General features: G+C 55.7%; 4 protein-coding genes across 4 annotated transcripts; all 4 read right to left on the minus strand.

Annotated features, from left to right (window-relative positions):
* Positions 1–1,644: 1,644 nt before the first annotated feature.
* On the minus strand, positions 1,645–3,059 carry B0T15DRAFT_77040 (uncharacterized protein). The gene is made up of 2 exons (XM_062871304.1): positions 1,750–3,059; positions 1,645–1,684 (listed from the first exon to the last, which is right to left on the minus strand). The coding sequence occupies exon 1, from the start codon at positions 2,845–2,847 to the stop codon at positions 2,053–2,055; it is 795 nt and encodes a 264-aa protein (XP_062727256.1). The 5' UTR covers positions 2,848–3,059; the 3' UTR covers positions 1,645–1,684; positions 1,750–2,052.
* B0T15DRAFT_77006 (uncharacterized protein) lies at positions 3,060–4,986 on the minus strand. The gene is made up of 3 exons (XM_062871303.1): positions 4,533–4,986; positions 4,411–4,470; positions 3,060–4,345 (listed from the first exon to the last, which is right to left on the minus strand). The coding sequence occupies exons 1-3, from the start codon at positions 4,701–4,703 to the stop codon at positions 3,272–3,274; spliced, it is 1,305 nt and encodes a 434-aa protein (XP_062727257.1). The 5' UTR covers positions 4,704–4,986; the 3' UTR covers positions 3,060–3,271.
* Positions 4,987–6,914: 1,928 nt separating this feature from the next.
* B0T15DRAFT_77078 (uncharacterized protein) lies at positions 6,915–9,431 on the minus strand. The gene is made up of 3 exons (XM_062871305.1): positions 9,071–9,431; positions 8,881–9,018; positions 6,915–8,814 (listed from the first exon to the last, which is right to left on the minus strand). The coding sequence occupies exons 1-3, from the start codon at positions 9,289–9,291 to the stop codon at positions 7,170–7,172; spliced, it is 2,004 nt and encodes a 667-aa protein (XP_062727258.1). The 5' UTR covers positions 9,292–9,431; the 3' UTR covers positions 6,915–7,169.
* A 691-nt stretch (positions 9,432–10,122) lies between these two features.
* On the minus strand, positions 10,123–11,499 carry B0T15DRAFT_389330 (DHHC palmitoyltransferase-domain-containing protein; the record flags this gene model as incomplete). Its single annotated transcript, XM_062864480.1, has 3 exons — positions 10,123–10,817; positions 10,896–11,333; positions 11,391–11,499. 3 exons carry the CDS (start codon positions 11,497–11,499, stop codon positions 10,123–10,125), a joined length of 1,242 nt encoding a protein of 413 aa, XP_062727259.1.
* Between the last annotated feature and the right edge of the window lie 884 nt (positions 11,500–12,383).

The raw sequence follows: 12,383 nt of genomic DNA on the forward strand, positions 1-12,383 counted from the left end.
GCTCCCACGTTACGCGGTTGCCTCGCAGTACCTATGTCAAACCGACTCGATCTCCTCGACGATACAAACAAGCGCGATCTGGAGTTGAGGTGGTTTTCTTTAATTAAGGTAGGCAGGCAGAACGTCCGGGATCAGATTCCTGTACCCAGATCTCACTCACCGCCTTTGTTGTCGCCTACCGACGCCCTCGGACCCCTCCCCCTCCACACACAGCGTCCTTGCCCCACCAAGCACAAGCCGATCTAAAAGGGCTCTCCACCCGCGGTGGCATCCATTGTGGATCACGCACAGGGCTTGCCGCCGCACACACAAGTTCTCTGACGACCAACACACCAAAGGTACGGATAAGGTAGCTCAGGCTCCAGTCAGGGTAGGTAAATCGCACGGTGCCAACTCTCCGAGATATCCCGGTATACTATTGACTCCCCTGGGTCAAAAACATTGAGTTTTGTTGCGTTGCACGATTCCTTGCCTTCAAGACCACAAACAGTAGTTTTGTCCGTTTCTCCTTCCACTCAGGCTGTGTGCCCTATGTACCGTATCTACCTTACCTATGTACGGCATTTACCCCCAACTACCTGTTGTTGCCCAAACCTGATATCGACAATACCTTAGATAAGGGAACTTGAGAGGAACGGGCACGACAAATGCGTAAGTCGTAAGTAACAGTGCTGTTCTGTTCAGCAAGCAGACGAAGATGAATTATTGATCAAACCCTCCCTCCTTGGCTGCTTGGAGTGACACCGAACCTGTCAGGAACCATGAAAGTGAGGAATAACACGACATATGGGTACCACAGCTCCGTATCTTATCAAACTCACATGATGCGCTTCAGATCGCTGTTCCATATAGGATAGCGCTGTTAGCCCCGCGGAGCATAGCGAAGATATGGATGTTGTCCACAGAAAAGCTCATCAAGAAAAGAAATAGTCGCAGCAAGTATCAAGCTTAACTTCTTGGACAACCAGATCTCGCTCTATCATGAAGTATGGTATCAGAGGGGAGCTGTGAGGTTCCTCAGTATGGCGACGGTGTAGTACACAAAGGAACCTGAAGTGACGATGGCGCATGTATAACCTCAAGCAATCCAGTCATGAACACACATTCAGCATAATCCGCGAGAACAGGGCTAAAAGACGCAAATGCTACTGAGGCGCTCATTTCATTTCCCATTCCCTGCCTCAATCGCATCCCAGAGATGGCCGGAACTCCTTCACAAAACGACGTAGACACGGCAGAGATAAAAACCACACAAATCAACAAGAGCCAAAGGTCCTAGAGATCCCCTCCATTGCGTCGCCTTCTTCTGCTCCACATCCAGGATTGTATACCACAGACGCTTTGGAAAACAACTGCGACCGAAAGCCCATTGACCTAGTTAAACCACATGCGACACCAGGCAGAGAACCCTCCCGAATCAAAGTGCATCGCCAGCCTCGGAGAGCTGTGGTTGGGTCACAGTCAGTATCTTATTTCGAGCGCGGTCTGGCAATCGATGGTCACCGTGGCCAGTCTCCGGGAGGAAGAAAAGGCGAGAATAAGAAATAGGACTGACGAATGACACATGCCACGACCAGATAGATCCAGGAGAGAAAGGTCCATGGCGGTATTCTTTGCAAACCACGTGAAGTGATATCAGATCTCGGCCATTTCCGGGTATCCAGAGTCCTATCACGGATGATTCCTCGAACGGAGATGTATCCATACCATCGGCTCTTGTTGAAATCTGGCGACATCCTTGGCTTCCTCCAGTGGTCTCAGTTGGGTGAGCGTGAATACCTGCCTTAGGTTGCCGGATGGTTCATGCACTGGATGTGTTCCAGACAACGAGTGCGCCCATGCAACAAGATGGTGTTACCCAGATTGCTGGCATGGACGTGGAAATCGGAAATCAGTTGTGATGAGCGTTCTTGAGCGCCAGAGCGATCCACGGCTTTCAGGGAAGCAAAGGACAGATCCAGAGTCAAAATGCAGACGAGAGCAAACGAGGATGTCCGAAAAAGTGACCCGGCGGAACGGAGGAGCACCTGACGCTCCACCTTACCATCTGTATCAGTCCTTGCTGTTTGAAGCATCACCCCTGTGGGTATGACCAGCAAAGGAGATAAATGAGTCCAAGGGCGGGGAAGGCAACTCTGAAGAAGCCCCCCACTCTTTTTTCAAAGAGGGGATAACAGAAACAGTGCCCATGCCTGTTCGGTTCCGAAAGGCAAGATTGTGCCACTTTCTTGGAGCTGAGTCCGTTCCCGGGGCAATGGTTAGAGTAGTCCATGGGTCGCAGTCCAGGCAGAAACCAGTAACGGTACTGAGTCCAGGTGAAATCCAGAAGCCAGAAGAGAAAGTGGTATGAACCGTCCAAGGGCAGCAAGACTCCATCATTTGGTCTTCCGACTCCAGGGTCCAAGTCCACCCAGCCTGTTTTGTGTTAGTCGACTTCAACTCACTTTTCGTCACCTGAGATGCCCGCGATGAGAGAATGGTGTAGCACATTGTGATCCGAGGAGGGGTGCATGTTGATATGTACAAGTTCGCTGGATGTTCACTCACCTTAGCTGTCCGGCCTCGGCGTCGGGCTGTCGTTGGGAGAAGATAGGCTGATTGAGATCCAGAAGCTGTGAACAGAAGCCAACCGGCCATCAGGTGGAGAAAGTCCAGGGCCAGCAAATCCATGAGGATGGGACGGTTCTGCCAGGGGTCCGGACAGCAAGGAGAGGAATCATCCATAGCGAAGAGAAATACCGAATCGACGTCACCCGCTCCGTTCCCAGTGCATCGGAATCCCAGGCCTTCTGGTATCATGCACGCCTCACACTCTGCCTTGAGGTGAGAAAAAACATAAAATCGCATAACATCATACGTCGTTTAACTCCCGTCCATTGATGCCGTCGCCTAGGTTTTGCCGGTAGTAGGTGGAATATCCGTTTGGTGAGGGAATCCCGGCAAGTCTGGATATCCCAGTGGCAGCATCGGCCAGCAGAGTCGGGAACGCGGGTCGAAAAACCAGAAAATCATCATCATCCGGAGGCCTAGAGGTGCAACTTGCAGCTCTGGAAGTCTGTCATCTCCTGTCCCTGGTCTATCCATGGATGATGGCCATTAAGGTCGAAAGTAGCGAGCCCCGGAAAGCGAAAAATCAGTAAAGAAAAACGCAAAAAATGGCCAATGCCAAGGCCATGCTATTAAGAATGAACATCGGACAAGTCCGTGAGATCGACAAGTATCGTGGCGAAGTGCAGGGCTGTAGGGCTCCAAATCCTGAGGCTGGTGACCATTAGCGGTGACGGTGACGGTTCCGGTCTGCGTGTCTGTCATCACGCTCCTGTTCCGTGCGGCGGGCCTTGTGGTCCCTGTGGTCTCGCTCCCGCTCTCGTTCCCTTGGCTCCGAGTCACGGTCACGGCGCGCGGGGGCCGCTACACTGCTTGCCGACTGAGCCGGGGCAACACTGGTAGGTGTTGTGGCGGACTGGAGTCCAGAATTCCTGACGTCATCATACTGAGGTTCTGGAGGGGCTGGGTAACCTTGCCGTTGTGTTGTACCTGCGGGTGAACCTAGCTTATCAGACGAAGTCCCGGGAGGTTTGGCTGCTGCTGTAGTATACGCACCCGGACCGCGCCCGTACAGAGCATCCGTTGGAAAAGCTTGGGCAGCGGGGTTTCCCGCGGGCGGGTACCCGTATGGATCTGGCTCTGTTCCGTAGACAGGCGTGCTGACTGGAGGGGCACTAAAAGTCCTAGATGGCGCAGCAGACGTGTGCGGCATGGCTGGTGGCATCCTAGGCGGCCCGGTCGTAGCATACCCGGGTGCGGCCGTCTGATAATTCGATCCATGAACAAATGCAGCGTCCTGGTATGACCCTGGAACGGGAGGCGGCGGAATCGCGGCATACCTGTCGCCGGGATTCTGGGGCTGCGGAGAGTACTGCGTGGGAGGGGGATTAGGCGGATATCCATAGGCCGGCTGGGCTGGGTACTGAGACGGAGCACCGGCGTGAACTGGAGGGGGATACGCGGCCGTGGAATAACTCGCGGGAGGCGCTCCTGCGTATGGCTGGCTTGCATAAACTGAATTCCCGGCAGCGCCTGGAGGGGGAGCATAGTCAATGTCCATGGCAGATCCGTACGTGGCTTCGTATTCCTGTTGTTCCCGCTGGAGGTTCTTCCACGCACTGTAATCAGACTGCCCACGAGGCTGATCCCGGGAGCCTACGGGCGAGTTAGAGTTCCGCTTCATAAACATGCCATTCGGGTGGCTCAAGTGCATTGTACCTCCGCCCGAAGACCTAGCCGCGGCACGCCTCTCCTGCTCCCACCGAGCGGAGTCGGCCTTGAGATCTTGGATCATCGCCTGAGTGGGGTTAGTGACCGCCCAGTACGACGATACCCTCGTCAAGGTGAAACATCCGGACTCACAGATGTCAAGTTGCGGTACGCCGTGATGAAGTAGCCCTGTGTAACACGACCGTCTGGTGACTGCAGATGGCATGTTTTGTGAGAAAAAGTGCGGGAAATGTAGAGAGTGAGGGCAGTCATACCTCATACGTCCCGGGGCGCACCAACGCGTCATTTCCCAGGTATCTGCAGATGTCCGATGTGATGACTTCCCGGTCGATGCCATCGCGAGGGACGAAGTACTCGTTCTGGCGTGGTGCGGCCGGCGGCATCGGCTGTGTTTGGCTTGACCTGTTGTTAGGTCTCCCCGCCATTGTAGAACTCTGGGCAAGGAGCGGGAATCCGAAAAAAGCCGTAACCGAAAAGAACTGAAGTCAGAGTCCGGGACAATAGGAATTTGGAGACCTCAAGACCTGGGATGAGCAGTGAAACAGTCGCAAAATTCGCGGGAAAGACGGAGGAGAGCCGGCAACGCGGTAGGGCAGGCAAAATAGGAGAGAGAATAAGGGCGAAGGAGGCAGAGGAGCGGAGAGGGCGGGCGGGCCAGGAAGAAATGGGACGAAGGGGCGACGAAAACCCGGCGCTTGGGGTTGGGCTGTCAAAGTGGGTCTCCGCTGCCTGGCAGAATGGCTGGTGAGTGGCGGCGTTCAGCAGCAGTGGACCAGGCCTTGAAGCGGGCCTCTGGCAGCGGTCTTTTCCCCGTTGGGCAGTGACTGCTGGCCCGCGCAAATGGCAGACCAGGCTCGGGCTGCAGCATGTATGTCGTTGGCTGGGGTGTTGTGCATACGTTGCGCTGTGTCTTTGTTTCTGGCATTCGGTGGCAATCAGAGAAGACTGGTTGAGAAGCACCTGCAGAGATAGCCACAGTTAAGGGGACGGGGATGAGATTGGAGACGGTCTCGACGGTGCAAATCTGGTGGGTGGGCGCCCAGCGGGAAGCCGATGTTACTGTCCACCGACTCCCATTGGGAGGATCCCGCCTCGGCGGTACTAACGTTGAAGCGGTGGATCAGCCCGTCGCTCAACTGGAGTTCACGAAACCTGGAAGAGACGCTCCGAGACACCGTTATGAGCGATGGCAAGAAGTTGAAAACGCTTCGGGCCAGCTCAGCTCACTCAGCCAACCCTGGAAGGCGACAAACAGCACATCCGGCGAGATGGGCAGCTCCGCTCCAATCATCGAAAGGCTGCTTGAGCTTCGTTGTCCTGTTCCTGAATTTCCAGGCTGCTCCTGCAACTCCAAGTGGCCGTCCCGGCCAACACGAGGCGGGAGAAATGCGGTTTGTGCCAGAAAACTCGCAGCGAGGACCTGCAGGCGCATGTTTAACAGACCTAATCGGAGACACTCCGGCAGGGACAAGAAGTTTCAATTGGCCCTGCTCAGCTCGCATTTATGCAGAGATACACCAGGGTTCCAGCAGTCATCTACATACATATCACAAGTAGGTACACGCCTCTGTGAATTGGTGCAAGGCTTGCTGGGAAACGGAGGAGAGGACTGAGAGCCGACGGGAAAAGATCCAGCCCCCACGGAATCGGGCTGTTCGACCGCGTTCTGGCAGCGTCGGTCGCCCAAACTGGTGAACATTGAAAGGCGGAATCATGATTAGGTGGACCCCGTCCAGGCCTGGATGACACGTCTGCCGATTGTTGTCTGGCAAATTCTCTCACACTGTAGGGCTGAACTGGGAATGGGCGTTCCAACATTCCCAACGCTGGCGTCTCTTCTCCTCTGTGAGTCAGTCACGCTACGTCGGGAGGAAAGAAACTGCAGCGTCCGCTTGCTTTCGAGCTAAGGCGTCAGTCACAGTGTCTAGGTACCCTTAGACTAGTGTACATGTGTAGTACATCCAGTACTGGGCGGAACCCGATCATGGGATGAAGGGCATCTTTCGCCGGTGATGCTTGTGGCAAAGCTTCAACAGCCAAAAAAAGGCATTGGGCTCTAGGAGTGGCAAATGATCTTAGAGACCAGGTGATACTGAGACAGGTGATACTGTGACGATGTTGTGTGGTCCTCGCAGTCGCTCATCGAGCGGACGTCTCTGCATCGGTGGGTGGAATCGGTGTGTGAGGCGGGAGTGGCAGTTCGTCTGAGGTGCTTGACAGGGTCGGGTATCAATGCAGCTTGAAGCGGTGGTTGTCTTGAAGCCCAACCTGCCCACTGGCCCCATTCGATGGGCAGCCAACCAATCACAATGAAGCACAGCACCCTTCACTGTCGCGGAGAACTGGAAGCGAGGCGTCGACTGCCCATGACGGGAACGCATGCACAGTACTCAGTACTGCGACAGAGGCGCGCTCTTGCCCATGCGCACGCCTGCCATCCTCCGGATATTGATATCATGCCTCGATCTGGGTGCCTCCCAACCGTTTCATGGCCGTCATGACGGCCACTCCAGGAGACTTCCAGGTTCTGTCTTCACAGTTACCCGGAAGCATCCAGGACGTTCTTATAACGACGTTCGAGAGCCGTGACGTTCCGCAGCACCACCTCTGCCGTCAGGATGTGTTTTGCGTGTCGAACCGGAACTTTGGATGGCCATCGACATTTGGCCTGCCGATGTACGGAGTAGTTGCGACCTAAATGAAGCTGATTTCTCAAATCTTCCAACTTCACATTGCCAGAGGCACTCGCGACTCGCGGCTGCTGATAGCCCGTCTTGCTGAAACGGAAGCAGGCATCCTGTAAGGCAGGATCGAAACAGAATGCACTGCGTTACGGGTAGACTCTTCTCTGCATATCCTACTGCAGACTCAGGTTCGATGTATGCGCTTCGCTAGCCGAAGTTCAGCTTCTTTTGCCCTCGCTCCATCTTGCGCGGCCTCCCGGGCCCCTTGGACGATGCAGGTCCTGCGTGCCGGCCGCCGGATGGTTGGTTTGCTGCAACGGCAGATGGCCGGCTGCCAAATGCCAGCGTGACACGTTCTTGCTCCTGGAGGTCTTTGGCAAAGTGCCAGTCCTGGTGGCTTTGGAGTGCCTCCGGGGTCTCCAGACACGCGCTGCACCGGGAGCAGGGGTGCGCGCCTGCCAGATCATTGGACTGGACCGCAGGCCGCCTCTCATCCGGTCTGGGTAAGCCACTCAGATCACCGGCCGGATCCGGCACGGCCTTGGGTTCTCGGATACCCAACGCTTCTTCACCGCCATCGTCCTCGACGGCAGCCTCGTCGGAGCCCAAGGACGGAGACGCCTTCGTCTTCGTCAGAAAACGCTGGATCCCGCCATCTTCCATGCGCCGCCGCTTCTCCGAGTGGGGTTCGTTGCCGGCTTCCACTTCTGCCCGTGCCCGACGGCCAGGGGCGAATGCTTCTGCCTCTTCGCCCTTCAATAAGAAGGCGCCAATTCCCATGTTCCCCGAGATGCCGTCTTCAAAGCCACCGACGCTCAAGCTGAGATTGGAGCAAGGCCAAACATTGCCCTCTTGAACAACCTGGTTGAGCAGGGTCTTGGCGAGCCCAAACAATGTCTGCTCATCCAGGGAACGGCCCTGAGGGATCGGGCTCTGGCGTGAACGGGTCAGATTGCCGTGGCGGTGGTGGAGGTTGATGGTCTTGGGGCGTCTTTTGTTCTCCAGAACGCCTTCCTCGACCAGTCGAGAGAAGATATCGGCGACGAAGATCTTGAGCCACCTCGTCGCCTGCTCAGTGGTGTTGATACTAGGCCGGAAGGATTTGGCCGAGAGCATCGACTTGATCTGGGTACGCGGATTCACCTCGCTCGTGTCGATTCCGCGCAGCGTATTGTAAACCCACACGCCCGTATCATCTCCAAGCTTCAGTTTGAACTGCTCCACGGAGACCCCGAGGAGCTCTTGGACCGAGTCTGTGTTGAAGGCCAGCCGGATCTGCTCACCCAGCTTGCCCCCCAAGTTTCGGAACTTGGTGAACTTGAAACCCGACAGAAAGTGGCGTATTGCGCGATTCCGGATCACTGTCTGTTGATTGGGTTTCTTATGCGCCGAACCAAGCTTGCTAAGCAGCTTGTTCCTGGCGATCCCGGCCGCGCATGTGTACCGGAGCTTCTCTCTGATTGCTGCCCGGATATTGCGCACAATCTCGGACGCGAGGAGGAAGGCCACGTCATCCCAATCGGGGTCGTCGAATTCGGCATGCTCATCATCCAAGTCCACAAGCGCGTCGGCTTGCCAGTCCAGTGCCGAAAGGGGGGGTATGGGGAGCGGTTCGGATGGGTCACCACTGGGAGGAGGACTGGCTAGCTCGGGGAAGCGTTCGAGGAGGACGGCATGGACGTGGGCGGATAAGTCAAGAAACACCTCATCGATACTGGCCTTCTCCACTTTCTGCAGGTGCGGAGGGAGTTGGTCCTTGATGACGCGCAGGATCCGTCGGGACTCGAGCCGATACGGATCTAGTGAAACCTTGTCGGTTGCGATATTCTCAGCAGCATCCGGTCGATAAGCCCTAGGGCGCGTTAGCATGTCGGTCCTGGGGGCGGGAAGCGGAAACGGAGCATTGCATTGAGCATACCACTTGTCATCACCCTCTCGCCAGGTCGCAACATGCTGGTGGATGAGGTTGGGGCATAGTTTCTTTGCTTCCGCCACAGTGCACATACGACCGATGCCGTAGGCACGGGCGGGATAGTTGACGGCAATCAAGCCTTGCCTTTACGCGGTCAGAACAGGCCGGAAAAGCCGTCATGCAAAGTGGCACGCACCATTGCTGTACGGCAAGAGGCTGATCCTCAGGTACACCTAGACGAACCATCTCGGCCTGGGCGTAGAAGCAATCTAGGTCTATATGAGTGATCACTCTGAGCGGGCAGGAGGTGTTGTATGAGGCCATCTGGCTGAGGTTTCGATATGTAAACTGCGAACGCCGCTGCTCGAGTGCGCCAGCCCGGTCCGGGTCCGGGAATGAGTGCTGTGGCGACGACATTGCGACGTGAGAGCAGTATCCATGGGCTGCGGTGTCATCCTAAAGGCATTATTCGTTTGTTATGTTGCTGGTTTAGAGCCTGTACTATCAGGAACATTCCGTCCTCACGTATCTTTTCATGACTCGGGTAGTGAGACAGGAAGTGCTCTGGTGTCACGCTGTGTGGGGTGGACGCGCTTGATTCGTCAGTGCAGAAGTTGGAAGGGCTGTAATGTATTGAATGCGTAGGGTTGGTTATTTACAGAACACGGGGTGAAACTTACCTATTGCTTAACGCCAAATGGGCAGAGCGCATACAAAGAGACGCGGTATTATACAGTCCTTCCATGTAGCGTTGTGTACACTACATACGAAACAGCAACACCGGCTGCCAGATATACCAAACAGTCCCACCATTGAACCAGGGCCGTTAGGAATCGAACCTACGGTAATCCTGATTGACATACCCGGACAGACACCGGGCCAACTACCTACCTTAGATAGGGCTGGACTCAGCTTTCGAGTCTCCCGAAGCGGCGGCCGGCGCAGACGAAGGGGAATGGAAGCTGTTGCGTTGTACCATAGTATCGTGCGGACTCCCCCGAATCCCGATCGGCACGGCCCGACGTCCGGCTCTGTCCATCTGTGAAGCGCCAAATGTAATACCCGGGCCGTCCTGCCTACTCTGCAGGTACCTAGAATCTGTATGACGGCCTGGAACACCATCTAACTTTTGAAGCCGGCAGATACCTTGTGTTTCCAGACACAAGCCAAAGTAGGTAGGTGCATCGTTCAAACCATGCCCAACGTTACTCGAGTCACATATAGAAAAACTAGGGTATCTCGTCCCGTCTATGCCATTAGTCCAGTTGTCCCATATATCCCATGCTTCTGCCGTCTTTCCGTCTCGGTCATCTCCACCCTCGTTTCCTCGGTCGACACGTCTGGGAGCCCATACCGGACCCGCAGCCGCTGGTACAAGGGGCCCATCTCGTAGAAGCTCTCGTTGTTCTCGTACTTAGCGCAAGGGGACTCGTTGAAAGGAAGCAGCCAGTCAATGATGTTGTCCCCCATGACGGATCTCCAGTTGCGATAGTAGCCAAGGTCCCAGGGATTCTCGCCCATCTCAGTCTTGACGATGGCGAACGTGCGTGTTGCCAGTTGATCCCGGGCGGAAAGCTCATGAGAGGCCGTTTGTCCCGAAACATCTGACGTACTCGTGGATGTCGGCAGGGGGTACGTGATGACGTTGTAGTTCTGACCTGGGGGTGTGCCTCGCGGTACTCGTATGGCGAGCTGGTGCACGACGTTCTTGGACTTCACATAATCGACTGTCGTCAGGTTGATAAGGATGTAGCGTACCGACGAGAGCGTCATAGTTAGAGTGAAGAGGCCAAAGAAGGCGCCGAGTACCAAGGCGGCAACGGCAAGCCCATCAGCACCATCTCCCCTGCGCACTTTGGACACCAAACAGATGATTGCAGCAACGATCACGACGGCGCAGTATAGCGACGTGTAAAACGTGAACTGCACGAAAAACTTGAAAGCTGCGAGCGGCCGTGAGTCAGGGGCGGTGAGCTCGCAGGCCATAATGATTAGGCAAGCAGATTGGCGCTGGAACTCACATGTCTCGGCAACAATACCACCGACCCAGGGGCAGTAATGGTCCATCTTCTTGACACATCGTTCAATCTCACTGCAGTGGTGAGCCCGGTCGATCTTCCAGTTGCAACAAGTGCTGCACCATCGCGGCCGCCCGTCCGTCTCGCACACAAAGACGTCCTTGCTGTAGAACTGTTCGAGGCCGGGGCTGTCGGGATTATCATCGGGCCGCGCCTCATATCGGCTGCCTGCCTCGAGGTCTCGTTCCCGTCGACTGCGGCTCTTGGCGTTTGCTTTGTGTTCCGCAGCCCGTGGCCCGAGGGGCGTCACGCCGGGGTTGAGTTGAATAACAATGAATACTCGGAGATATGTCAGGAGCGCAAGTAGAAGAAAAGCGAAGTACAGGACAAGGAAAACGATGGCGGCGCCTCTTTGCTTTCGGTCGGACAGGAAGAAATCCACTAGGAGACCGGTCAGAGATGGAGGTTGCGGGAACAGAGCCCGAGCGATAAGCGTACCGCAAATGTGCTTCACGATGATATAGGTAGCGAAGCCAACGCAGCCACCAAGAATGAGCGGAATGATGCGCGTCACCCACCGCGTTTCTGCCCGGCGAGCCGACACCATCGTGTCCCACTCTGTTGTTGGAGGGGGGGCGCCGCGTTGATCCGGGTCGGCGAAGCGGGGGATGGATACTAGTACCGATGGGACACCTTCGCGATGGCTTCGGTCGGCCGCATATCAACGAGACCGGTGGCGTCGAAGTGAAGCGCATCCGATGGCGGGCATGCTGGCCCGTTACCGGCGACAGTCGGGAGCGTCTAGGCGCATCGAGTTCAGGTTGCGAGACAATGTTCGGCGGTTGCCGAGATGACGTTGGGTGGAGAACCAGGAACCAGATTGCAGCGTTTCGCCGGCAATGCAGATGCCAAGGCCTGACGGGCGCCAATTTCGACCCACTACAGTCTCGCTCGGAGGGTAACATTAACATTAACGTTAGTTATTACCTTGGCGTCTGTTTGCGGGATGCCTCTCAACATGCGTGATACTAATAGTATGCCAATGTACTTCAGACTAGGTAGAGTCTGGAATTCCAGTCGGCGGCTATGACAGCCGTACGGCTTGGTATCGGGCACATCCCTTCACAGAGAGTCAAGCCAACTCCAGGGCGTTAGTATCGTATCAATGCCGCCCCTGCTATAGTAATAATGCCAAGCCAGGGTCTGTTTACGTACAGGGGGAGAGCTGTGATCACCTTATGCCTCGTTCGCAACACATGTCAGAAGGATGGCCAGACGCCGTTTCATGCACGTCACGTGAACCTCCTTCTGTTTTCCTGTTCCCGGGTAGCGCAGCCGAGTGTCCCCAAGGGAAGCCAGAGAGTGGAGAGTGGTGGGTGATACACGAGCGAGTGGAGCGTTCCCAAATATATCGATGCACTGGTTCACCTTCGAATCAGCCTCCCTATCTCATTGACAGGATGCACCGACATCTCGGGTACCGTTCCCGCA

This window comes from Chaetomium strumarium, assembly GCF_033439665.1.
Source record: "Chaetomium strumarium strain CBS 333.67 chromosome Unknown B0T15scaffold_1, whole genome shotgun sequence".
Taxonomy (NCBI): Eukaryota; Fungi; Ascomycota; class Sordariomycetes; order Sordariales; family Chaetomiaceae; genus Chaetomium; species Chaetomium strumarium.